General features: G+C 38.9%; 1 protein-coding gene and 1 pseudogene across 6 annotated transcripts in view; one reads left to right on the forward strand and one right to left on the reverse strand.

Moving 5' to 3' along the window:
- NSD1 (nuclear receptor binding SET domain protein 1) overlaps positions 1-27,969 on the forward strand; it is a 144,549-nt gene that overhangs the window by 47,731 nt on the left and 68,849 nt on the right. For all 6 annotated transcript variants that reach the window (XM_065918262.1, XM_065918258.1, XM_065918260.1 and 3 more), the window contains 3 exons: positions 12,788-12,923; positions 21,526-21,698; positions 24,001-26,554. In XM_065918262.1, the coding sequence (XP_065774334.1) occupies positions 12,788-12,923; positions 21,526-21,698; positions 24,001-26,554 (2,863 nt within the window). The remainder of the gene's footprint in view (positions 1-12,787; positions 12,924-21,525; positions 21,699-24,000; positions 26,555-27,969) is intronic.
- Positions 21,366-21,470, reverse strand: LOC136156560 (small nucleolar RNA U3; annotated as a pseudogene).

The following is a 27,969-nucleotide window of genomic DNA, read 5'->3' on the forward strand; positions in this document are numbered from 1 at the left end:
AATTATGTGTTAGGCCCTTTATAACTTTGTAAGTTTGACTTCAGAGATTGAGTGTTTTTTAAATTTATTAATTAATTTTGGCTGTCCTGGGTCTTCCTTGGTACATAGGCTTTTCTCTGGATACAGAGAATTGGGGTCACTCTTTAGTTGTGCTGCACGGGCTCCTCATTGTGATGGCTTTTCTTGTTGTGAAACAGGCCCTAGACTGCACGGGCTTCAGTGGTTGCAGCATGTGGGCTCTAGAGCACAGGCTCAGTAGTTACGGTACATGGGCTTAGTTGTCCCATGGCATGTGGAATCTTTTCACATCAGGGATTGAACCCGTCTCCTGCATTGGCAGAAGTATTCTTTACCACTGAGCCACCAGAGAAGCACCAGAAAATTTCTGTATAGCATTCAAATGTATTTGTTCTTCTTCAGTTGCTCATTCATGTCTGACTCTTTGCAACCCCGTGCATTGCAGCACGCCAGGCTTCCTTGTCCTTCACCATCTCCCAGAATTTGCTCAGACTCATGTCTATTGAGTTGGTGATGCCATCCAGCCATCTCATCCTGTGTCATCCCCTTCTCCTCTAGCCCTCAATCTTTCACAGCATCAGGGTCTTTTCCAGTGAGTTGGCTGTTTGCATCACGTGGAAGTATTAGAGCTTCAGCATCAGTCCTTCCAGTGAATATTCAGGGTTGATTTCCTTTAGGGTCAAACATATAGGTACTGTGTAATTAGCCAGGTACCTGTCCAACATCTATCTGTATTATTTCTGTTTCTTCCATCATTTAAAAAGTGATGAGACTAAGTTACATTTAAAGTACCGCTTTTCTAAACTATGCCATGTTCTCTCACATTGTTTCTGAGATTTCTTTTTTAAACTGAAGTGTAGTTGCCATTTCTGAGATTTTAGCTACTGCCCTTTGTAGCTGAAGAAAATGCTCTTCGAAAATCAGAAACTGTGTTGACAGCTACAGAACAGCTTCAGTGGCTTTGCTTGTATGAATAAACTTTTGAAAGTTAGTTGATTTTTTTTGAGGGGGCTATGCTGTGCAGCTAGTGGGATCTTATAAGTTCCCCAGCCAGTGATTGAACCTGGGCCCTGGCAGTGACAGCGCTGAGTCCTAACCACTATACCTCCGAGGAATTCCCTGAAGTTATTGAGTTGGCCAAAGAGTTCCTATGGTTTTAAAGTAAAAATAAAAGACATATTTTCACCAAGAATTATTGAACAACACATTTACCGTTTTGTTCCACTTCATTCTGCCATTTCTCAGGCAACTTTATAATATAATTCCACCTTCCCAAAATTTTTATCTTTTTGAGCAAAGAACTGTACCAGGTACCTTTTACAGTCTTTCAGGGAATTGAAATTTTTTCCATTGGGAGAATTTTGTAAAGACTGAAATAAATAGAAATCCAAAGGTGCCTTGTCGGGTGAATACAGTGGATGAATCAGAACTTCCCAGCTAAGCTGTAACAGTTCTTGTCTGGTTATCAAAGAAACATACAGTGTGGTCTTGGCTTTTATCCTGATGGAAGACTGTCGACTAGTTCTATTCATGTTTTGTCGAGCGCTGCTTTCAGTTGGTCCAACTGGGAGTAGTACCTGTTGGAATTAATTGTTTGGTTTTCCAGAAGTGGCTTATAATAGAGGATCCCTTTCCAATAGCACTGTATACACAGCATCACCTTTGGATGAAGACTGGTCTTTGGTGTGGTTGGTGGGCGTTCATTTCCCTTGTTCTGTGATCTTTTCTGTTCCACAGTATTATATAGTGTCCACTTTTCATCATGTCAGCTGTCTTCTGCATGGTCTAATGTTGATTGTTCTCTGTATCTCGATTTGATTGCTATCCCCTTCAACTGGTCTGCTCGACTGTGGAGCATTGCTCAGTGAGAAATCTCCAGTGCAAAACCTTGAAAACCATTTTTTACACATTTGATCAGTTACATCACCTTCTCCACATACTGCACAAATTTGCATACTGCACAAAAATGCATCTCAGTTGCATTTTTACCTTTCTTTAAATAATAAAACATAATGTGCCAAAAGTGTTGCTTTTTTCCTTCCATCTTCAGTATTAAAATGGCTACACAAAAATTCTCCAGCCTTGATAAGTTTCTTTTTTTAATGCACCAGTGGTATGACAACTATCAGGATGCAGCCTAACAGAATTGTTTTTAATGAAGTTAAAGACAACTAAGCACTATTAGAGCCATTTTATGGGAAAAACTGAATGAACCTTTTGGCCAACCCAGTAGCTGTTCTTTCTTGATGGGGGAATATTTGAATTTCTAAAATGGTTAGGGGGATATGATTTATATTTAAATAGTGTGGAAAATTTGTTTGTAAAGTGTAAAATCTTATGTAAAGAAAATTTTGGTTTATCTTCAGTGAATAGGTTGGTGCAGTGTTAAAAGCATTTTATTGGAGTCAGATTTGAATCCCTGCATTGATATTTTAGTAATAGTTTTGTGAACCTGGGTAAATGAATTAATTTCTGCCTCAGTTTTTGCAAGCATGGTATGGAGAAAAACACCCTCCTACCCTATTCTTGGAAGCTACTGTGGCATCAGAAATAATTAAGTGTTCAGCAAAGTGCCTGATTTTTTATTGTGCCTAAATGTAGCTGGCTAGATTGTTACACTTAGAACAGTTATTTTCCTTAGCAGTTACTCCATGTGTGATGTGGTTGGGATGCACTTTAACCCTGTTAAAGTACACTTTTAGTTACAGTGTACAGGCTTCTCTTGTTGGGGAGCATGGGCTCTAGAGCTTGCAGGCTCAGTTGTGGCATGCAGGTTTAGTTGTCCCAAGGCATGTGGGATTTTAGTTCCCTATAACCAGGGATCAAACCTGTGCCCTCTGCAGTGGAAGTGGGAAGTGGGGAGTCTTAACCACTGGACCTTCAGGGGAGTCCCATGGAGTTTTATACTTGTTCAAGACCAAATTCCAGATTTTATTTCCCCAAACCTGCTTTTCCTGTAGTCTTCTCCACTTTAATAAATGGGAACTCCATCTTTGCAGTATTTAAGGCATAAAGGAGTGATCCTTGAGTTCTCTGTTTTAGCATACACATCCAGTCTGTCTGCAAGGCCCCTGCCATCCCAGCTAGGTTCACATAACTGTTAACATCACAAGCCCCTTTAAAAGCAAAAGGGGGGGGGGGTGTGATTAGTTGTTACAGACTTCTTGGTGTTAGATCTTTTGTTCTTGAGGTCAGGTGATGGTCAGGTAACAATGTTTCTATAAATCTCTACCAAAAGAATGTTATTCTCTGTCTTTACAAGAAAGGGCAAAAAAAAAAAAAGAAAGGGCAAGGTGCCAAGGCACAACTTCTACTCTCCAAGGTCTCAGCTCAGTTCAGTTGCTCAGTCGTGTCCGACTCTTTGCAATCCCATGGACTATATAGCACACCAGGCCTCCCTGTCCATCACCAGCTCCCAGAGCCTACTCACACTCATGTCCATTGAGTCGGTGATGCCACCCAACCATCTCGCCCTCTGTCGTTCCCCCTCTCCTCCTGCCTTCAATCTTTCCCAGCATCAGAGTCTTTTCCAATGAGTCAGTTTTTCGCATCAGGTGTCCAAAGGATTGGAGTTTCAGCTTCAACGTCAGTCCTTCCAATGAATATGGAAATAGTCCTGACTAAGAGGAGGCAGAACTCAGTTGGCAGCTCCTTCAGGGTCAGGTTCCCACATCTTGCCCAGCTGTCATCACTGAGGGAGCCAGGCATCCAACCCAAATGGCCCTCAGTATCCTCAGGCCACCCAAATGGGGGAGACCAGGTCTCACTGACTGCAGCCCAGACAAATGACCACTGCTAATAGGTTGCAGAGACAGGGATGGGGGAGAGGTTCACCGCTTCCTCAAAGCCTGGGCCAAGGCTAGTGGCGGGCCTCAGTGAGGACTCTGAAGCTCTGCAGGACATAGTCCCCAGTCTGTTCCCTGGGCCCTACAGCTCACCTGCTGGCCAAAGGCTAAGTGAGCTGGAGGCCCTTTAGGACAAGGCCTGAGTCTGCCTCTTACCTCACACTCTACCTGATGACCACCACACACCACTGACGCTTGGCTGAATCACTTCCCTGATGGTTCCTCATTGATAGTTACTTGTGGGCAGGGCCCTGCTGACCAATAGCTGAGCAGGACAACTAAGAGTCCCTTGTTGATGGTTGCTTGTGGGCGAGGCCCACTGACGCACCGACCAATGGCTGAGCAAGACCTGTTGCCTAGTAATAGGGTGCAGAGTAAAAAGGCACAGCACTGGCTGCCTGATAAGGACTGTGCTCAAACTGCTCTATTAACAATGTCTCTTGTCGATCATGGGCTCTAGAGAGAGCTGGCTCAGAAGTTGTACATGGGTGTAGTTGCCAGTTGGCATGTGGAATCTTCCCAGGCCAGGGATCGAACCCATGTCCTTTAAATGAGCAGGTGGCACAGCGAAGTCCCCCAATGGTATTCGTTATAGGGCAGATTTGCTAGGGAAGTTCCTTGAAATTTGGGGCTCCCCCAGTGGCTCAGTCTTAAAGAATCTGCCTGCAATGCAGGAGAGTCAGCTGACAGGGGTTCTGTCTCTGGGTCCGGAAGATCCTCTGGGGGAGAAAGTGGCAACTCATTCTGGTATTCTTGCTGGCAAAATTCAGTAGACAGAGGAGCCTCTTGGGCTACAGTTCGTGGAGTCACAAAGAATTGGACTTGATTGAGTGACTGAGCAACAACAATAATATGCTTAAGTGTTCCTTCAATAATAAAGAATATCATGTTAGTTATTTTGGGGGATTAGCCAGACAGTAACGATTGAACACCCACTGTTTGCCAAGTACTGCTAGAGCTACGTGTTGGACACAGGTAGTGTGAGAAGTCTCCTTTTCGTTAAGGTCACTGTAGTCTCTGAGGTCTACTACCTGTAGACTTAAATAAAGGTAAACTTTGCTATTATCATGTTATAATGAAATCATATTGGAAAGTTCTTTATAAACCACCCAACTTATAGAAATGTAAGATAATTATTTTATTTACTCAGAAAATTCGTAGGTTAAAGGAACAACAGTGAGTTTTATGTAATCTGTCACCTTAGGTGTCCTATTTGTAAAATACTGAAACTACCTACTTTTAGCATAAGAATAAAGGAATAGGTAGGGAAAAGTTGAAATTCCAAAGGAAAATTCAGATAGTCCTGTATAATGTAATTCTTTAGACTAATGCTTAATATTTGGTATTTTGTAATTTTTTTTAGCTTTTTTTGGATTGTGCCCTGAGTCATGCAGGATTTTAGTTTTCAGGGATTGAATGAACCCTTGCCCCTTGCAGTGGAAACACAGAATCTTAACCACTGGACCTCCAGGGAAGTCCCAAAACTTGGTATTTTAAATAAGTTACTAAACATTTTTTTCTCCTTTTGGAACTGATAAAAGCAGTTATTGTTATTGTTGTTTAGTTGCTAAATCTTGTCCGACATTTTGCAGCCCCTTGGACTCTAGCCCATCAGGCTCCTCTGTCCATGGGATTTTCTAGTCAAGAGTACTGGAGTGTGTTACCATTTCTTTCTCTAGGGGATCTTCCTGACGGGGATTGAAACCCACGTCTCCTGCATTTGCAGGTGGATTCGTTACCGCTTAACCACCAGGGAAACCTGATAGAAGCAGTAGCAGACTGTTAACAGAACTTTGGAATATGAATTTTACTTGTTTATAAGCCAGAGGATTTTGTATTTATACTCTGTTTGAGTTGAAGTTGTTCTCAAAATGGATGAACTATGGAAATCAGTTTTTAGATATCAAATAATCAAGCATCTAAAGAGATGCATTTTGTCTTGTACATTGCTATTGTCTTCTTATGTGAGTTTAATTTTTGCAGTTATTCTTGCCTAAAATGACACTGAGTCCTAGAGTTACAATAAGTCCTCTGATAATTGTCATTACAGTATTAGTTTTCCCCCACATTAAGACCTATATCCTTGTACATTCTTGTTTATTTCTCTAATTGTGGCCAGCGGGGGTTATTCTCTAGTCTCCTGTGCACGGACTTCTCACTGCAGTGGCTTCTCTTGTTGCGGAGCTCGGGCCCTAGAGTGCGCATGCTCAGTAGTTGTGGCGCACAGGCTTGGTTGCCCTGAGGCAGGTGCAGTCTTAGTTCCTGGACCAGCGTTCAGACCGGTGTCCCTTATTTTGGCAGGTAGACTCTTAAGCACACTGGACTAGCAAGGAAGTCCTCACTGTACATTCTTAAAAACTTATTTTAGAAGATACTGTTTGATATACCAAAATACAATACTAATGGGTTTTATATTTTAAATTTGTTTAGAGGATAATCGCAGTTAAGTTTCTCTTTTTTTTTTTTTTTTTTATTAATTTCCTTTTGGCTGTGCTGGATCTTCATTGCTGTGTGAACTTTTCTCTAGTTGTGGCAAGTGGGGGCTACTTTCTAGTTGTAGCTTGCTGGCTTCTCACTGCAGTAGCCCATCATGTTGCAGAGCACAGGATCTAGGGAAAACAAGCTTCCGGAGTTGCAGCCCGAGGGCTTCCAGAGTTGTGGCTCCTGGGCTCGGGAGCACAGGCTCAATGGTTGTGGTGCATAGGCTTAGTTGCTCCTCACCATGTGGGATCTTCCTGGATCGGGGATCAAATCCTTGTCCCCTGCATTGGCAGGCAGATTCTTTACCACTGAGTCAACAGAGAAGCCCAGTTATCCTTACCACAAAATTCTTTTTAAATTAAAGGGAAGAAAGGTTGCTGTTGTAGTATGATTTGGTTGATATATAGTTTACTTAAGTATGTCTGGGAAGAATCTGGTATCTAAGGGTTATCCACTCTGTGGTAGCATTCAGGTAGAGCACAACTTTGCCTGTACCACCTGAGCTTGTTTCATCTTAGAAAAGCATTATAGGTCTGGTTTGGACCTCTTGATGGAAATTCAAGGGAAAGTGAAAGTTTTAGGCTTTAGAAATTCAGTAGTTGTTGGTAAGGGGTGGTTCCTCCTGAGGGTTGTGAGAATCTGTCCCATGCCTTTCTTAATGTCTGGTGGCCTCTGTCGAACCTTGGTTTGTAGAAAGCATTCTCCCTGTGCCTTCATATCACTTCCTTATATGTGTCTGTCTCTGTGTCCACATTTTCCTTTTATATAAGGATATAGTTGTATTTTAGGTTGTTGTTTAGTCACTAAAGTTGTGTCTGACTCTTTGAGAACCCATGGACTATAGCCTGCTAGGTTCCTTGTCCATGGGATTTCCCAGGGAAGAATACTGGAGTGGGTTGTCATTTCCTTCTCCAGGGGGTCTTTCCGACCCAGGGATCAAACGTATGACTCCTGCTCAGTAGATGAATTCTTTACTGTTGAGCCACTTGGGAAAGCACCAGTATATTTCATCTGATTAGATATAGCTGTTCTGAAATATGCCTGTCCTCCAGTCTAAGCTTAGATGACACTCCTAGTGTCTTTGCTGCTATTCTCCAGGAATTTTGGAGTCAGGAAATCATATTTGTGTTTCTTGTTGTGCTTTGTATGTAGGTTTTTAGTTGAATTATGGGCTTTTACAAGGAGTTGTTCCAGAGTCTTTCTATCTAAGGTGGTATTTTTAAGCTCTTCTAAGGAGTCATATTCCTTCCCCACCCTCCCACCCCACCTTTAGTTTTCCTTTGTTCTTATTTTCTCTATTTTCATGCTTGGAAGCCTGTTTTTGGTCTGAAATTCTTGCCTGTTTCTAATTTTTTATATACTGAGGTCACTTACAGGGACTTTCCTGGCAGTCCAGTGGTTAAGAATCTGCCTTCCAATTCAGGGGAATCATGTTCCATCCCAATCTGGGAACTAAGATCCCATACTTCTTGCGGGGGAGCTAAGATCATGTGCTGCGATGAAGATACTGCAGCGAACCGAAAATAACCAAAAACAATTAAAAAAAAAAAAAGAGATCACTAGTATTTGGATGTTGTTGTTCATTACTAATATGTGTTTGTATAGGCATTTTTTCCCAGTAGGTTTTCAGATTGTTGTTTTTTCTTGGTTGTCCTGGTAAATGAATTAAATAGTAAGGAGAAAATTAATGTTTCAAGTTTATGAAAATCTTCACCCATGATACCTTTAGTTTAATGAAACTATTTTTTTTGTTTCTCAGTGACTTATTTTTTCATCATTATAGCTAGTTCAGGCATAGTTTCTAAATGCTTGGTACAACTTATGTAAGGCTGTGTATTACACTTTCAGTATCCCTTACCTTCATCTGCACTTTGCATATTTCGTTGTTTTCTGCATAATTTGTGTAACAGGCCTCTTGTTGGTTGTTAACTTTTTTAAATTGAAGTACATTTGATTTACAGTATTGCGTTAGTTTCTGGCATAAAGGAAAGTGATTCAGTTACACACATTGTGCTTTCAGATTCTTTTCCATTTTAGTTTGTTATAACGTATTGGATATAGTTCCCTTTGCTTTACACTGGGACCTAGTTTATCTACGTTATATATAGTAGTTTGTATTTGGTAATCCCAAACTCCCTAATTTATCAACCACCATCTTCCCCTTTAGTAACCATAAATTTATACTCTGTTAAGTCTGATTCTGTTTTGTAAATAAGTTCATTTGTAACATTTTGATTCCATATATAAGTGATATCATATGTTGTTTGTCTTTCTTGGTCCATTTTACTTCACTTAGTGTTATAATCTCTAGTTCTATCCATGTTGCAACAAAGAGCATTACTTCATCCTTTTTATGGCTGAGTAGAAATTCTATTGTGCTTCTGTGATGTCTCAGATAGTAAGGAATCTGCCAATCTGCCTGCAATTTGGGAGAGTTGGCTTCAGTCCCTGCATTGGGAAGATCCCCTGGAAAAGGAAGTAGCTACCCACTCAAGTATTCTTGCCTGGGAAATCCCATGGACAGAGGAGCCTAACGAGCTACCGTCCAAGGGGTCGCAAGGAGTTGGACACGACTGAGTGACTAACACTTTCACTTTCAGAATTCCATTGTATATGCATACTGCATCTTTATCCATTCATCTGTTGATGGACATTTAGGTTGCTTTCATGTCTTGGCTATTGTAAATAGCGCTGCTGTGAACATTGAAGTGCATATATCTTTCCAGTTGGAATTTTCTTTGGATAATGCCCAGGAGGTGGATTGTTGGGTCATATGGCAACTCTACTTTTCGTATTTGAGAAACCTCTGTAGTGTTTTCCAGTTTTTGCTTTTCTCCACACCTCTCCAGCATTTATTATTTGTAGATTTTTTTCTCAATGATAGCCATTCTGATCAGTATTAGGTGGTACCTTGTTATAGCTTTGATTTGCATTCCTCTAATAATTAGCAATGTTGAGCATTTTTTCATGTGCCTGTTGGCCTTCTGTATATCTTCTTTGGAGAAATATCTGTTTAGATCTTCTGTCTTCCTTTTAAACATTAATTTGGCTGTGTGGGATCTTAGCTGCAGTTTGTGGGATCTTTAGTTGCAGCATGTGGGATTTGTGAGCAGGGGCTGCTCTTCATTATGATGCTTGGGTTTCTCGTGGTGGCTTCTCTTGTTGTGGAGCACAGGCTCTTGGTGTACAAGCTTCAGTAGTTGTGGCATGTGGGCTTTATGAGTTGTGGTACCCTGGACTCTGGCTCGCAGGCTTAGTTGCTTCACGGCATGTGGAATCTTCCTGGCCTAGAGAGATTGAACCTATGTCCCCTGTGTTCACAGGTGGGTTCTTAAACGTGGACCAGCAAGAAAGACCAGATTTGTTTTTCTGTCCCATCTTGGTATCATGGTTTTAAAGTTTTTAAGCCATTATTAGCTTTGAAGTAATTTTTTTTCCCCTATAACTTACAGAATAATAATAGGTAAAAATGGTGCCTTTGCATCGTGCTTTTCAAAAAGTTTTTTTAGAAAACATTGTAGTTTCTGTCTCTGTTCCTAGTAACTATATATACGTGAAGAACTAATGACACTGTTTTTTAAAAAATTTATTAAGCACCTACTATCTGCCAGACTCACTAGGCATTAATGTTATTTTTAACTATTTTACTTTTGGCTGTGCTGGGTTTTGATTGCTGTGCAGACTTTTCTCTAGTTGTGGTGAGCAGAAGCTACTCTGTAGTTGAAGTGTGTGGCCTTCTCATTGTGGTGGCTTCTCTTGTTGCAGAACACAGGCTTGAGGAGTGGGCTTCAGTAGTTGTGACACGTGGGCTCAGCATTCGAGGATCCTGAGCTCTGAGCACAGGCTCAGTAGTTGTGGTTCACAGGCTTCAGCTGTTCCTCCTCATGTGGGATCTTCCTGGACCAAGCATTGAATGCATGTCTTCTGCCTTGGCAGGTGGCTTCTTTGCCGCTGAGCCACCAGGGGTGCCTGAGACTATTTTTAGTAAGGGTATCCTGTGAGAATTACCTCTCTCTGAATGCAATCTTAAAGTTGAATGGTAACTTACAAATCATGGAATTGAGCCCAGTACTTTGGTATCAGAGCCCCAGATATTACTGATCATTTTTTATTTAATGATTTCACTCATTTCATTCACAAATATTTCATTAAAAAAAAAAAATCCTATTTATTTATTTGGTTGTGTTGGGTCTTAGTTGCAGCATCTGAACTCTTAGTTGTAGCACGTGAGATCTGGTTCTCTGACCAGAGGTCAGACCCAGGCCCCTTGCATTGAGAGTGAGAATCTTAGTTATTGGATATCAGGGAAGTCCCTATTCAGCATATTCTTTATTGAACACTTAATATGTTCCAGGTGGGTACATCTGTAGACAGTAAGCAGGGACAATCAGGTCTGAAACAGGAACTCATCAAGTCTCTTTTGAGACTTGGAATTTATGGAAAGTCGTGTTTGTATGCCTCCTTGGAGTAAATGTACAAATCCTTTGTCCAAGTACCTTAGGTGCTATTTTTAGCTACCTAGAAACAGTTTGGCGTATGTGACACTCCTTTGTGTGTTTTATCAGGTGGGAAGCTCAGTCCTAGTAAACACAAAACCATCTTTCTCTCAGGGCAGGAGACCTGTACTGTTGATGGGATATTAAAGACGATGTTGTTGTTCATTCACTAAGTCATGTCTGGCTGCTTTGTGACCCCATGAACTGCAGCACTCCAGGCATCCCTGTCTTTCACTATCTCTTGGAGTTTGCTCAGACTCATGTGCATTGAGTCAGTGATGCTGTCCAATCATCTTATCCCTTTTTGCTCTCTTCTCCTGACTCATTGGAAAAGACCTTGATACTGGGAAAGATTAAGGGCTTTTCCAGTGAGTCGGCTCTCTCTTTCCATCAGGTGGCCGAAGTATTGGAGCTTCAGCATCAGTCCTTCCAGTGAATATTCAAGGTTGATTTCCTTTAGAGTTGATTGGTTTGATCTCCTTGCAGTCCAGGGGATTTAAGAGTCTTCTCAAGCACCACAGTTTGAAAGCATTGATTTTTTTTTTTTTTTTTTTTTTGGTGCTCAGCCTTCTTTATGGTCCAACTCTCTTATCTGTACATGACTACTGGAAACACCATAGCTTTGACTATTCAGACCCTTGTTGGCAGAATGATGTCTCTGCTTTTTAATACGTTGTCTAGATTTGTCATAACTTTTCTTCCAAGTCACAAACATCTTTTAATTTCATGGCTGCAGTCACCATCCACAGTGATTTTGGAGCCCAAGAAACTAAAATCTGTCACTGTTTCCATTTTTTTTCCATTTATTTGCCATGAAGTGATGGGACCTGATACCATGATCTTCTTTGAATGTTGAGTTTTAAGTCAACTTTTTCACCCTTTCTCCTTCATCAAGAGGCTTTTTAAGTTCCTCTTTGCTTTCTGCCATTAAAATGATGTCATCTGCCTATCTGACGTTATTGATATTTTTCCTGGAAGTCTTGATTCCAACTTGAGCTTCATCCAGCCAGCATTTTACATGGTGTACTCTGCATGTAAGTTAAATAAGCAGGGTGACATTATACAGTCTTGACATACTCCTGTTGTTCCATGTCTGGTTCTAATTTCACAGGAGGCAGGTAAAGTGGTCTGGTATTCCCATCTCTTTCAGAATTTTCCACAGTTTGGGCTTTCTCTAATTTCAGTGAGCGGGGCTACTCTTCCTTTGCATTGCATAGGCTTCTCGTTGCAGTGGCACCTCTTGCTGCGAAGCACAGGCTGTAGGCATGTGCATCTCAGTAGCTTTGGTACTCGGGCTCAGTAGTTCTGTTCCATGGGCTTAGTTGCTCCTTGGCTTGTGGGATCTTCCTGGACTGGGGGTTGAACCCATATGCCCTGCACTGACTGGAGAATTCTTAACCACTGGCTCTTACTGTTAATTAATTAATAGAAATGTCTATGTTTGAGAAGGATGGAGAGTATCACCTGCCCAAGGGACCACAGTATCCTCCCAACCCTCCAGTTTTATTGAGATGTAGCTGGCATGTAACATTGTAATGGGATCAGAGTCTCTTGATATTATTAAAATTTTTCTTGGGCTCCCTGCTTCCACCCTATGTTGTATTGTGATCCAAGGACTAAGGCAAAGATATCTTTTCCTTGGGATGATTCTCTTTCTCTGTTACTCAGTTTTTAGTTTTTTAGAATTTTAAATACTTACTTTCCTAGAATGTAGGTGTAGATTGCTTATGTCAAGCAAATATAAATTGAGAGCTACTACCAACTGGAATATGTTATAAACAGTTAAGACAAAATAATTTAGTTCTACTTGTTTTGTAATTGTTGTTAAGGTGGAGTGTTTTCATCTAGTATTCATTAGGTCATGTTGTCTCAGGAGTGTGGGAAGGTGATGCTTTGTTTTAAAAAGTGTTGATTTTTATTGATGCTCCATGTTTTGTCTGTCTAAAGTGTCAACCCAAGAAAAAGGCTACGCCACTGAAGTATGAAGTTGGAGATCTCATCTGGGCAAAATTCAAGAGACGCCCATGGTGGCCCTGCAGGATTTGTTCTGATCCGTTGATTAATACACACTCAAAAATGAAAGGTAAAACTTGCAGCTGATTATATATGATAAAATATAGTATAGAATTATAAACTTGCAGTTGCCTTTAGTAATAATTCATATTTACTTTTGATCATTTCATTGGTGCATTGTTATGTATTTTAACTTCTTTTGGATTTCTTTTAAAAAGATTTGCTTTATCATACTCTATGATTTTTAAAATTCTCATTTATTCTATCTGTAGAAGCCAGAAAAATATTAGGCTTATTGTGTAAAGTTTATATTATTCAGAATCATTTTTCAGTATATTTATGTTTTTCTACTTCAGTCTTCAAATTTGTGTCATTTGTTAGTTTTAAAGCTGAAATAATTACAAAGAATGCTTATAAATTATCCTGAATTTTAAAATCTTGATTTAAAATATTTTCTTCAGTTACAGTTGTTTGTTACTTGATTATTCTGTTTGAATCTTAATGTCTTAACTTAAAATGGTATAGCATAAGGGTGAATCTTTATTTTGACCTCCCTGTTTCCTATTAAGATATTCTGTGATTTTATTGTAGTTTAAATATATGTATTTTAGTTTTTGACTAAGTTACTAACACATTTGGGGCTTCCCTGGTTGCTCAGCTGGTAAAGAAAGAATCAGCCTACAATGCGGGAGACGGGTTTGATCCCTGGGCTGGGAAGAGTCCTTGGAGAAGGGAATGGCTACCCACTCCAGTATTCTGGCTGGAGAATTCCATGGGCTGTATAGTCCATGGGGTCGCAAAGAGTCAGACACGACTGAGAGAATTTCACTTACACTTTTTTCACTAACATATGCACAAGGTTAAAAAAAATCTCTGATCTGTCCCATTCTTTACCTCTTTTCAGAGAGTAGCCAATTGTTATTAATGTTTCTTTCTAAACTTGCTTTATGTAAATGCAACTATATATCCTCATCTCCCTACCCTCCTTTTATTTAACATAAAAGTAGCATATTGCAGGTATAGTTTTTTCACCTGTTTGACTTCTTAGAGATTATAACCATTCCCCTGTTGATGGATGTTTAGGTTGTTTCTAATCTTGGGTTGAAAATATTATACATACATATACACACGTGTTTGTGTGCATACAAAACAGTGTTATAAACAATAACTGTACTTAATGTCTATTTATCTGTAGGATGATTTACCACAAGTGGTATGCTGGATTTTATATTTTGAATACTAGTATTGAAGTATCCAAAGACCTTTATAGCTCACTGTTTAAAGAAAATTATACCAAACTTTGTGACCTGCTTGAACATTTAAGTTCTTCTGTAGAAAATTCTTTTAGTCCCTCTGCCCTTCCTATGCCTGTGACATTGCTGGTTTCTTACTCATTGTGGTGTCTTTTATGTGCACTAGTTGGGTCGATGCCATTTGTTCAACAAGTAATCAGTATGTTCTAGAAGTACTGTGCTAGGTATTGGGATCTAGTCATTGGCATCACATTTTGCTTGCCCTTATGTATTATTAAGAGTCCAGTTAAAAAGAGAAGGCACCAGCAAATAGACAAAATAACTAATTACTTAACAGAGAGGTGTGTTCAAGGAAAAATACTGATGATGTGAAGTGATGTTGGTGATGATGTAAAGGTACCTAACCTGAACTTTTGGAGCAAGGGTAGTCAGGGCCAGTGTTGCTGTAAAGTTATGTTTGATCTGAGATGTGATAGGGCAAGTAGAAATTAACTAGGGTAAAAGAAGGTTCCAAGCACAGTAAGTAGTGTATGTTCTGCCCCTGTGAGGGCTGCAGCCCGTAGAGTTATGGAACATGGTACAGAGGAGGCTGGAGAAGTAGATGTGATTCAGATCATGCCGCGTTTTGTGGACTTCATTAAAATTTTGTGTTTTTTCCTAAGAATAGTACCATTAACATGCTGTGAGCAGAGGGAGATATGATCCGATCTGTATATTTTCAAGTTCACTGAGTGCAATGTGGAAAATGATTTGGAGGGGGCACAGATAAATTGGAGGAGATGACTAAATGGGTTTTTACAGTGACTATTATAGTGGTGAAGAGGAAATTAAGACTATTTAGGAAGTAAAATGGGTATGATATGTTAATGGATGGATAATGGGAAGTGAGGGAGAATGAAGACTAAGGTTTCTACATCTCAGGATGGTTCCCAAGTTTTTAGCTACACCAGCATGTAAATAATGTTGCCATTTACTGAGAGCACTGGAACATCTGTAACTTGGAGGTGACATCTTCTTGTTGATATTTGAAACCATGAGGAGAGCATGGATGAGTTGGCCTTGGGAGAAGGTAATATGGTGAGAAAAAAAAGATGGCTCTGAGGAAACCAACATTTGAGGTCTGTGTGGAGGAGACCGAGTGTGCAAAAGAGATGGAAAAAAAAATCAGAGGTGAAAGGGAAACACCAGGAGCATATGGTATTGGTGACTAGATTTGTTTTATAAAGCAAGTGTGGTCAGTTTGGTTGAACGGTGCGTAGAGATCAGATAAAAAGTCGATTAGATATAAGGAGCTGGAGATCATTGGTAATCTTTTTTGATGGTACAATTGTGGCTGAAGTGTGTGTGTGTATGTGTGTGTTGGTAAGGGAAAGGATTCTTAGTATTCCATGTATTTATTATTGCTAGTCAATCTCTCCTAGTTTCTGTTCTCTCTCCATATGAACTGATGCATCAGTAATTTGTTATTTTTCATCATTCTGAAGAAATAGCACCTGGAACTTTTTCTGTTCCTTCAGTTGACATGAGTTACCTTCTGTGCCTGGTGAAGAGCTATCATCTTGGAGATTGCCTTCAATACTCTTGGGTCAAATTTCATCTCTTTCTTGTTTTTGATTTGCTTACTATTAAATAAAATACATTGTAAGCCCTTAAGTAGTTTCCTGTAAAGGAAGCATGGAGGTAAAATTCTTTGAGACCTTTGAGATCTGGACATATTTCTGTTCTTTTCCGGTACTTGTTTGGTAGTTGAGCTGTATAAAATGCAAGGCTGGAAATAATTTTTGCGCACAATTCTTTGAAGGCATTGCTCCATTGTCTTTTAGCTTCCAGAGTTTTCTATTAAATCTGAGATCGTTTTGATTTATGATCTTTTGTATGTGGTTTTGTCTTTACTCTGAAAACTTGTAGTCTCTTCTGTGCCGATAGCTCACAGACTACACACTGCTGCGAGTCTGTTTTCATTCTTTGTAATGGGCACTTAGTAGGCCCCTTTGATCTACAAGTTAGTTTTCTTTAGTTCTGGAACATTTTCTTGTATTTTTCCATTGATTGTTTCCTTGCCTTTATTTTCCTGCAAGTCTTATTCACATGTTGACTTTTCTGCATTGAACTAATTTTTTTTTTTGGTTGAATTCTTCTTGTTTTGCTCTACTTCATGGGGTAGTGCACACATGAGTGTGTTAATGTAGCTGGTTCTTGGATTTGCTCACTTTTTGTTTTTTTTTGAAAAGAAACTTCCTTTTTTAAAATTAATTAATTGATATTCTGCGTCTTTGTTGCTGTGCATAGGCTTTCTTTAGTTTTGAGTGGGTGCGTCTCATTTCTGTGGCTTCTCTTGTTGCAGACCATGGGTCCTAGGGCACACGGGCTTTAGAGACAGGTTTAGTTGCTCCGTGGCATGTGGAATCTTCCCAGACCAGAGGTTGAACCTGTGTCCCCTTCATTAGCAGGGAGATTCTTAACCATTGGACTACCAGGGAAGTCCATGCTCACTGTTGATTGATAGATTTTAGTGTCTATTACGTAAGTTAACATAATCCTTATCCAAGTATTTCCCAACTTCCAAAACTGTGTAACATACCTGCACAGCTAATAATTTATTCACCTGTCCCCTCTTATTCTCCTGTCCTTAATGAGCCTATCCTTGAACAATTCTTTATTGTAGTGTTAGTGGAAATTAGGAGATGGAGTGAATTTAGAAGTGCTTACTCAATTCTTCATCTTGACCTGAAAATACTCTCACTTCATCTTGAACAGACTTTCAGCCAGTCTTGTTTTTATGTTTTTCTCTATTTTATGCTTTTCTGTACTTCCACTTCTGGAGTTCCCGTTGCAAAGCAATCTAGGGGTAAATTAGATTGCTTCTTAGTTCTCAAGGCTGGCCTCTCATTCATTTGGTTTAGCTCTTACACCATCTGACTTTCAGCTTTCCCAAATTTTTATTGTTGTTTCTTTTTCTGTATTTTATTGTTTGTATCTTTAAAAAAAAAGTTATTTGGAGGATAATTGCTTTACAGTGTCATGTTAGTTCCTGCTATACAGTAATGTGAATCACCTATAACCATCCATACATCCCCTGCCTCTTGAGCCTCCCCCCACCACCACCCCCATTTGGTTTTGTAAAAATTGCTCTTTGTTGTTCAGTTGCTAAGTCATGTCTGACTCTTTCCGACCCCATGAACAGCACCATGCCAGGCTTCCCTGTCCTTCACTGTCTCCCGGAGTTTGCTCAAACTCATGTACATTGAGTCCGTGATGCCATCCAACCATCTCATCCTCTGTCCCCCCTTCTCCTCCTGCCTTCAGTCTTTCCCAGCATCAGGGTCTTTTCTAGTGAGTCAGCTCTTTGCATCAGGTGGCACCAAGTGTTGGAACTTGAGCATCAGTCTTTTCAGTGAATATTCAAGGTTGATTTCCTTTAGGATTGACTAGTTTCATCTCCTTGCAGTTCAGGGGACTCTAAAGAGTCTTTTCCAGTACCACAGTTTGAAAGCAGCAATTCTTTGATTCTCATCTCTCTGCATCCTTACCACCAATTTACCTGAGTGTTTTTTTTTTTTTTAAGTAAACAATGTACATATATAACAGAATTTTATCATTTCATCCATTTTTAAGTTTATAGTTTAGTGGCATTAAGTACATTCACATTTTTGTGAAATTATTTGCACTGTCCATCTCTAGCACTTTTTCATATACCTGAACTAAAACTGTGTACTAATTTAACAAAACTTTCAGTCCCTGGTAAATACTATTCTGCTTTTTCTTATGAATTTGACTATTCTAGGTACTTCATATAAGTGGAATCATGCAGTGTTTGTCCATTTGTGCCTGGCTTATTTTATTTAACATAATGTCTTTAAGGTTCATCCTTGTTGTTATTGTGTTATTCATTTGTAAGTCTCAGTTACTTTATATATATATGTTCATCTTTTTTATATGTTTCATCATTATATATATGTTCATCTCATTTTGTTCATCTTTACATCCTTCAGTGGATATTTGGGTTGTTTTCTTATTTTGGTTATTGTGAATAATGCTTCTGTGAACACTGGTGTTCAGCTATCTTCCCTATCTGACTTTTTATTAATATCTAGTCCTTTTCATTTGTCTTAAGCAAATCTTTCAAATTTTGTTTTCACCCACTGCAGCCACCTTAGTTTATGTTATAGTCATCTTGAGTATACACTAGTGGTAATTTCTGGTCTCCTGTGTCTCCTTTTTGTTTCATCTTAAATGTAATATTCATTGGTCAAAGAGATTTATCTTTCTATGATACAAAACTGAACCTGTAGTTCCACCATTTAAATGCAGTTCAATGCTAATAGGATAATGGTCAGACTCTTAACATGGCATCCAAGCTCTTCAGGTAGTTTCCCTTTCCTTCAACTTTATGATTTAGTGCTCTGAACTACTTATTGTTTCTAGCTGTTTCATTTGTTCTATTCATTTATGTCTTTGAGGGTTCTGGACCCTCTTATAGGAATTCTTCCCTCAATTCTCTCCCTTTAAAAGTTTCTACTCAGGTGTCCCAGTTGTCCTCCAATAAATGATTTTCACTTAAAAAAAAAAAGAATATTAACAACCTAAGTGTCCATCAGTAGATGAACAGATAAAGAAAATGTGGTATGTATACAGAGTTGAATATCATTCAACCATTCCAAAGAAAGCACCTTTTCCATTTGTGACAGCATGGAAGTTCTGGCAGGCATTATATTAAGTGAAGTACGTCAGAGAAACATAAATACTGTATGAACTCCTTTATATGTGGAATCTAAAAAACCAAAATCCAGAAAACGGAACTAAGTTCATAGATCCTGAGACTAGATTGCTTGCTGTCAGAGGCCGGGGGTGGGGTGGGCAGGAATGGCAAAATGGGTGAAAAGGGCGTCAAAGAAATAGTTATAAAGGAAATAAGTCACATGGATGTAATATACAGCATGGCAACTGTAGTTGATACTGCATTGTATATTTGAAATTTGCTAAGAGAGTAGGTCTTAAAAGTTCTTATCACAAGAAAAAATGTGATGGATTGGTATAAATATCAAATCATGTTTTATACCTGAAACTAATTATACCTTAATGTTAAAAAATGCCATTGCCAATACATGCCATCAAATGATAAATTTGAGTGTATGCAATGCACTCAAAGATTTAAAAAAAAAGTTCATGTTACATCAGTTAGCTTGCTGTTTTACCATAATCTCTTTATACTGTATATTTCATACCTGTCAGGCAGTGAATTCTTGCCATTGTCTGTAATAGTGAGTGTTTTTGCCTCTCTGTATGCTGTTCTCTGTGTAGTGAGTGCTTTCAGTTCCCTGTTTGGGGCACATCATAAATGTTCGGTTTGTAGTAATTGAATTTACTTGTTTTTGGGAGAAAGACTTACTTTTCAAATTGACTTTAAGAATTTGTGTGTGTGTGTGTATGTGTACATTTAATCTTCCTTTACAGGTGGTTTCTATTGAAGTGTTTACTAGATAGAGACTAAGGAGTTCAGCATTTTTTTTGTGTTGTTTTTTTTTTAACAGAACTTGTTTTTAAAATGTACAATAAAACAAAATTTAACCAGGTTGTAATTCAGTGTGAGTTAAAGTGGATTTTTATATAAAATGATTTTCTTTTTTTAAATAGACACAAATCATTTTACCTATGTAGCCCTGGCTGTATTTCTTTTGTGATCCCCCCCCCCTTTTTTTTTTACTGGTGTGAAAAATGCTAAGAAAATAAGTGTATAGAAGTACATACATTATGTAAATTAGATTATAATCTTTTCTGGATGAGATTTGTATTGATTTTTGATAATTGCATGCATATAACTTTGGACAGCCAAGAAGCTGTAGAATAACTGGATTTTTTTTTTTTCTGGCAGTTTTTAATTTATTATTTATTTATTAAGTTAGTTATTTATTTAATAATAGCTATTACTTATTTAGTTTTTTATTCCCTTTTCTTTCTTTTATTTTTTTATTTAAAAAATTTTTTTTTTTGGTTGATTTTTTTTTTCTTTCTTTTAAAAAATTTCTGTAGTTTGAATTATCAAGTCCCACTTTCTCTGCAAATCCAGTGTTTCATTCTGAATTTGTTCTCTCTGAAGTTGTTGAATTTATTATTGTCTGTAAAATGGAGGTTATACCAGTTATTTTTTAGAGTTCATTGTGAAGAATACATGAAAAGCAGCTTGTCCAGAGTAGCTGTGCCATAAGTGTTAGCACATCATATGTGGAATAATGTTGAAACATTTCTTCCTCCTTAAATTTTAGCATAATATTTTATAAGTTTGTTTAGTGATTAGTTCTTGGTAATTGTCATTTTTACAGTATTGCAACTTATTATATGCCCTTTGTGATTTCTGGTAATGAGGGTATAAAACTTCTGGTTTGGAATAGGTAGGGTATCACCAGAGCAAAACATTATATTGTTTCATTAACATCTTAGCCATTTTCTTGTCACATAAATTGAAATTTTACTTTCTATCTGACCTACCGTAAAGTTTCTTTCTCTGTAGATTTTTAGCTTGTTGTTTTTTGTGTTACTTTTAAGTGACATGTTGCTGTTCTCTTGATGATGAGTAGTCTTTTTTTTCTTTTTTTGTGGGATTTAAAAAAAATTTTTTTTCCATTTATTTTTATTAGTTGGAGGCTAATTACTTTACAATATTGTAGTGGTTTTTGCCATACACTGACATGAATCAGCCATGGATTTACATGTGCTCCTCATCCCGATCCCCCCTCCCGCCTCCCTCTCCATCCCATCCCTCTGGGTCTTCCCAGTGCACCAGCCCTGAGCACTTATCTCATGCATCCAGCCTGGGCTGGTGATCTGTTTCACCCTTGATAGTATACTTGTTTCAATGCTGTTCTCTCAGAACATCCTACCCTCGCCTTCTCCCACAGAGTCTCAAAGTCTGTTCTGTACATCTGTGTCTCTTTTTCTGTTTTGCATATAGGGTTATCGTTACCATCTTTTTAAATTCCATGTATATATGTGTTAGTATACTGTATTGGTCTTGATCTTTTTGGCTTACTTTACTCTGTATAATGGGCTCCAGTTTCATCCATCTCATTAGAACTGATTCAAATGAATTCTTTCTAATGGCTGAGTAATATTCCATGGTGTATATGTACCACAGCTTCCTTATCCATTTGTCTGCTGATGGGCATCTAGGTTGCTTCCATGTCCTGGCTATTATAAACAGTGCTGTGATGAACATTGGGGTACACGTGTCTCTTTCAGATCTGGTTTCCTCGGTGTGTATGCCCAGGAGTGGGATTGCTGGGTCATATGGCAGTCGGGTGCTCTACACAATCAGAGAAACTTCTCTAGTAATGAACTATAGAAATGATCCCTGAAAGTATAGTCTTTTTTTTTTTTTTTTCTTTTTAAAGTAATGACATTGTGGTTTTTGTTTTCATCTAGTTTCTAACCGCAGGCCCTATCGACAGTACTACGTGGAGGCTTTTGGAGATCCTTCTGAGAGAGCCTGGGTGGCTGGAAAAGCAATCGTTATGTTTGAAGGCAGACATCAATTTGAAGAGCTACCTGTCCTTAGGAGAAGAGGAAAGCAGAAAGAGAAGGGATATAGGCATAAGGTATTTTTTTTTTTTAAGCGTCTCATATTATCTTCTTAGGGCTAGGGAATGAGGAGTCCCCAACCTTTCTGGGACCAGTTTTATGGAACATAATTTTTCCACAAACCAAGGAAGAGGGTATGGTTTGGGGATGACTCTCATAAGGAATATGCAGTTCACAGTAGAGTTCTCACTCCTATGAGAATCTAATGCCGCTGCTGATTGATGGGAGGCAGAGCTCAGGTGGTTTATGTTAGCCATGGGGACTGATTCACGTGTCGCTCACTTTCTGCTGTGTGGCCCAGGTCCTAACAGGTCATGGACCAGTATTGTCTGGGGATTGGGGACTCCTGGGTTATGGATCAAAGGAAGAAATATTATACTTTCTGGAATATAAGTTGATGAGAAAATTGTCAGGAAGCTTTTTTTTTTTTTTTTTTTTTTTTGCAGGGATAAGATAAGGCTAACCTTCCAAATATTTCTACTCAATTTTTTGAGAAGTGATTTCAGCTTACCTTTGCCATGTCACTTACATGTGATAGTACAAAATGGCATGACCAGTCATGTTTGGGTCTATCTAATTTAGGCAGAAAATGATCATCAAAATGAAATGCTCTTCTCCCTCTCTAGATTAATTATTTCTCTTAAAAGTGACAAATATAAGGCTTTGAACATTCTTGTTTTGTCATTTTGTTTTTCGTGTGTGATTGTCAATGCTTAAGATTATAGTTTCAAACCTCGTTATGTTTTAATAAGGAACATGATGTTTTTGTTTCATTTGCTTGATGTTGTGTTTTAGCTATTTCTTTTGATACTCCTTTATAGTCCATTCTAAGAGGGGAAATAGGTTCTTTTAGATTTGTATTTCCTACTTTTAGACTATTATATAAAAACAATAATTTGGATAGTTTTGAGTCAGTATGCAGTCCCTGCTATTTCCAACTGGAGTTTCTTCGTCTCTAAAACTAAGGTAATAATATGTACCTTGTTGAACTCTTGTGAGGATTAGAAATAAATACTTTGTATGTCACAATATTCATGCTTTGAAACAACTAATGTGTGCTACTGTTAGGATCCAAGAGGCTAACTGCATCCTTTCTAATACTTTGGGTAGTTGGTGGTAGGGAGATATCAAAGTTTTTGTGTCAAGCCTTTAAGTATGTGTATTAAACAAGCCCCCTTTCAAAAGAGTGTTTTTGGGCTTTCAGGTTCTGGAAAATTGATTTAATATGACCATAGTTAGATGATTAATGGCTATGTGTTTATGTCTGAAGTAAATCAGATGATCTGTATATTGCGTTATAAGAAGAGGTTACCTATGTAGTGGCCTGAATAGTTACATGGTCAGCAGAACATCTCTTTCACAAGTATTAAAGTATTTGTGGACACTAAATGGTAGTTAGAGCCTTGACTAACATCTATTGTATGAAGCCAGGGAGGGAAATAAAAGTCTCGAAAATTAGATACATTTCACAGAACCTCAATGTCCTTATGCTATGCTGCTGCTGCTAAGTCGTTTCAACCATGTCTGACTCTGTGCAACCCCGTAGACGGCAGCTCACCAGGCTTCTCTGTCCCTGGGATTCTCCAGGCAAGAATACGGGAGTGGGTAGCCATTCCCTTCTCCACCTTATGCTATGAGGATTCAAGAAAAGAGTATGTGTAAATTGTTAAGCTATCCAGGGTGTATTGGTGTCTTTGGACTACATGATTAAGCCCAGGACACTGTTTGGTTATAATCCAAATTGTATGTAAAACATATAGAAAATTCTTGATTAGTCAAGGGCCTGGTGATAACCTGAGTTCCAAATTTCAGGTCTTCTAGGGCAGATCTGACTTAACTCATTTCCTGTCCTGGTTTTTCCACATTCATCTTCTTTAGCCTTTTGTTTTCTGTTTTATGCAACTGAGAAAATGCCTGGCCTTCATGATTCAGGAAGGAAATCTTTATGATTGGCGGAGTAAGTAGAATCATCTGGTTATTCCTTGACTTAGTAATATAATGTTGATTAGTAATGTATTGTCATTGTCTAATGTATGGTCTACTTTTTTGTGCTTTTACTGGCAAGGAGAGTGGAGGGTTTCCAGGATCAGTCTTTCTCCAGTGATAGATCTTAGTGATAGAAGAAGTGTTGCGGAATCCCCATTAGCTAAGGTCTGACTGGGCTGTGGGAGTTAACAGCCTGACAGTCCCATAAAAGAGCCTCAAAGAAATGTAACAAGGCTTGAAAAGCTTCTGATTTGACAGGTGTTCAGTGATCATTTCCCTGTTTCCTCTTCTATTTCTTAGATGAGTAATAATTTTTTTTTCTTTACATTGAAGGTTCCTCAGAAGATTTTGAGTAAATGGGAAGCCAGTGTTGGTCTTGCTGAGCAGTATGATATTCCCAAAGGGTCGAAGAACCGAAAATGTGTCACCAGTTCAATGAAGTTGGACAGTGAGGAGGATATGCCATTTGAGGACTATACAAATGATCCTGAATCAGAACATGACCTGTTGCTTAATGGCTGCTTGAAATCTCTGGCTTTTGACTCTGAACATTCTGCAGATGAGAAGGAAAAACCTTGTGCTAAGTCTCGAGCCAGAAAGAGCTCTGATAATCCAAAAAGGACTAGTGTGAAAAAGGGGCATATGCAATTTGAAACACATAAGGAAGAACGGAGGGGAAAAATTCCAGAAAACCTTGGCTTAAACTTTATTTCTGGGGATGTGTCTGATAAGCAGGCATCGAATGAACTTTCCCGGATAGCGAACAGCCTCACAGGGCCCAGCACTGCCCCAGGAAGTTTCCTGTTTTCTTCTTGTGCAAAAAACACTGCAAAGAAAGAATTTGAGACTTCAAATTGTGACTCTTTACTGGGCTTGTCTGAGGGTGCCTTGATCTCTAAACGTTCTGGGGAGAAGAAGAAACTCCAGCGAGGTCTGGTGTGTAGTTCGAAAGTACAGCTCTGCTATATTGGAGCAGGTGATGAAGAAAAACGAAGTGATTCCATTAGTATTTGTACCACTTCTGATGATGGAAGCAGTGATCTGGATCCTGTAGATCATAGTTCAGAGTCTGATAACAGTGTCCTTGAAATTACAGATGCTTTTGATAGACCAGAGAACCTGTTACCTGTGCAGAAAAATGAGAAGATAAAATATTCTAGGTATCCTGCCACAAACACTAAGGTAAAAGCAAAGCAGAAGTCTCTGATTCCTAACTCACATACGGACCACCTAATGGATTGTAGCAAGACAACAGAGCCTGGAACTGAGACATCTCAGATTAATCTCTCTGATCTTAAAGTGTCAACTCTTGTCCGAAAACCCCAACCAGATTTTAGAAATGATGGTTTTTCTCCAAAATTCAACACATCATCAAGCATTTCCAGTGAGAACTCAGTAATAAAAGGTGGGGCTAAAAATCAAGCTCTGTTACATTCAAAAAACAAACAGCCCAAAATCCGAGGTATCAAGTGCAAACATAAAGAAAACCCAGTTGTAGTAGAACCTCCAGTTGCAAATGAGGACTACAGTTTGAAATGCTGCTCTTCTGATAACAAAAGCTCTCCTTTGGCCAGCATTTCCAAAAGCGGGAAAGTGGATGGACTGAAACTACTGAGCAACATGCATGAGAAAACCAGGGATTCGAGTGACATAGAAACAGCAGTGGTGAAACATGTTCTGTCAGAGTTGAAGGAACTCTCTTACAGATCCTTAAGTGAAGATGTCAGTGACTCCGGAACGTCAAAGCCATCGAAACCATTACTTTTTTCTTCTGCCTCTGGTCAGAATCACATACCTATTGAACCAGACTACAAATTCAGTACATTACTAATGATGTTGAAAGATATGCATGATAGTAAGACCAAGGAGCAACGAATAATGACAGCTCAGAACTTGGTCTCTTATCGGAGTCCTGGTCTTGGGGACTGTTCTACCAGTAGTCCTATGTCAGCTCCTAAGGTCTTGGTTTCAGGAGGCTCCAATCACAGTTCAGAGAAAAGTGGAGATGGCGCTCAGGATCCAGTCCACCCTGGCCCTGGTGGGGGCAACTCTGCACTGTCTGGGGAACTGTCTACTTCCCTGCCTGGCTTGGGGTCTGATAAAAGAGACCTCCCTGCTTCTGGCAAAAATCGTTCGAACTGTGTTACTAGGCGCAACTGTGGTCGATCAAAGCCATCCAAATTTCGAGATGGTTTTTCAGCCCAGATGGGAAAGAACACAGTGAACCGTAAAGCCTTAAAAACAGAACGCAGGAGAAAACTGAACGAGCTTCCAGCTGCACTACAGGGAGACAGAGAAAGTAAGGGTTCAGAGAACAACTCCTCCCGAGGTGAGGCAGAAGACCCTGGTAAAGAACCACCCCTTCAATTAATGGGCCATTTAACAAGTGAAGATGGTGCCCATTTTTCCAGTGTTAGTTTTGATAATAAAGTCAACCAGTCTGACCCTGAAAAAATTCCTGAAAAAGGCCCCTCTTTTGAAATCAGAAAAGTCCCAGAGCTGGACTCTGAAATGAACAGTGAGAATGATGAACCCAATAGTATAAATGAAGCAGTGCCTAAAAAGCGATGGCAGCGTTTAAACCAAAGGCGCAGTAAACCTCGTAAACGCACTAACAGATTTAAGGAAAAAGAAAATTCTGAGGGTGCCTTTGGGGTCTTGCTTTCTGCTGACCCTGTAAAGAAGGAAGACGAGTTTCCAGAGCAGAGACCTCCTGTTTCGACAAACAAACTAGAGGATGCACTGACAGATCCAAATCATGCCGACCACTTAGATTCAGCTGGGCCACGGTTGAATGTTTGTGATAAATCCAATGCCAACAATGAGGAGATGGAAAAGGAGCCAGGAATTCCCAGTTTGACTCCTCAACCTGAGCTCCCCGAACCAGGTAAGGATTCCTAACTGTGAAAGAAAGGGACTAGATGAAGTGATGATAATGATACCCTCCCAAGTTTGGTCTGTTTTCATGGAACACCTAAGTGTAAATTGGGAGGGAAGTGTTAATTACTTGAAGTGAAAAAAGGGCTTTATGTAGAAGGGTCTGAATTTTGATGACCAGTGTTCCACATACTTTCAGAAGTTACATTTTACCAAGAAGCTCTTTTTTTCTTTGGCTTTTAATAAGTACCAAGAACATTTTGTTTCTGCTCCCCATTTCCTACCTTTTTAAATCTGTGAACTTTTGGGGATTCTGTATTTGACAGGTTCTGAGTGTAATATTAAAATCTAGTTGTTAGTTTACAGAAAGCAGTTTTATTGAATGTTAAGCTCTTACAGCTTATGGAAGGTTCTCCTGTTATATAGACAAAGGGGATATGTTTTTGAAAAAATATGACTGTTTTGTAGCACTTATTTGAAGAACTTAGATGTCTTGCATCCCTTCTGGAATGAAGTTTGAGAATAAATTTTAAAAAATCTGAAATACCAGGGTATCCTACCTTAGCTGCAGAAGGAAAGCAGCATAATTTTTTAAAAATATAAGTATTATGCATTGAGGATAAAACTGACTTTCCTTAAAAGATTTCTCCATATTGTTTACCATAATAGATTCTGTTTTCTAACAGCTTTATTGAAAAATAACTCACATATCATAAAGTTCACCCTTTGAAAATTTGTACTTCAGTGGTTTTTAGTATACTCAGAGACTTGCGCATCCATAAACATGATTAATTTTGGAACATTTGCATCAGCCTAGAAAGAAATCTTGCAACCTTTATCAGTCTCTCTTCATTTCAGCCCTGTCTGTAGATTTGCTTGTTCTATACATTTCATATAAATAGAATCATATAATATGTGGTAGTTTGGGTTTTTTTGCTTTGCATTTATATCAGCACTTTATTATGGTTAAAAAAGACATGACTTTACTTTCTGAACAAGTTGAAAGTGTATACTACAATCTTGACTATATATGCATTATTATGCAGCACCATTTATTAAGCATACTGTACTTTTCCCCATTGTATGCATAGTCTTGTTCAGTCGCTGAGTCGTAGCCAACTCTTTGCAACCTCATGGACCCTAGCATGCCAGGCTCTTCTGTCCTCTACCAGCTCCTAGAGTTTGCTTAGATTCATGTCCATTGAGTTCGTGATGCTACCTAATCATCTTATTCTTTGTCACCCCCTCTTCCTTTTGCCTTCAATCTTTCCCAGGATCAGGGTCTTTTCCAGTGAGTTGGCTTTGCATCAGGTGTCCAAAGTTTTGGAAATCCTTTTTCAGAGATAATTTGACACATATTTAAGAGTTTATTTCTGTACTCTCTGTTCTGTTGATCTATATGTTTGTCTTTATGGTAATAACAAG

Source organism: Muntiacus reevesi, chromosome 1 (assembly GCF_963930625.1).
Source record: "Muntiacus reevesi chromosome 1, mMunRee1.1, whole genome shotgun sequence".
Taxonomy (NCBI): Eukaryota; Metazoa; Chordata; class Mammalia; order Artiodactyla; family Cervidae; genus Muntiacus; species Muntiacus reevesi.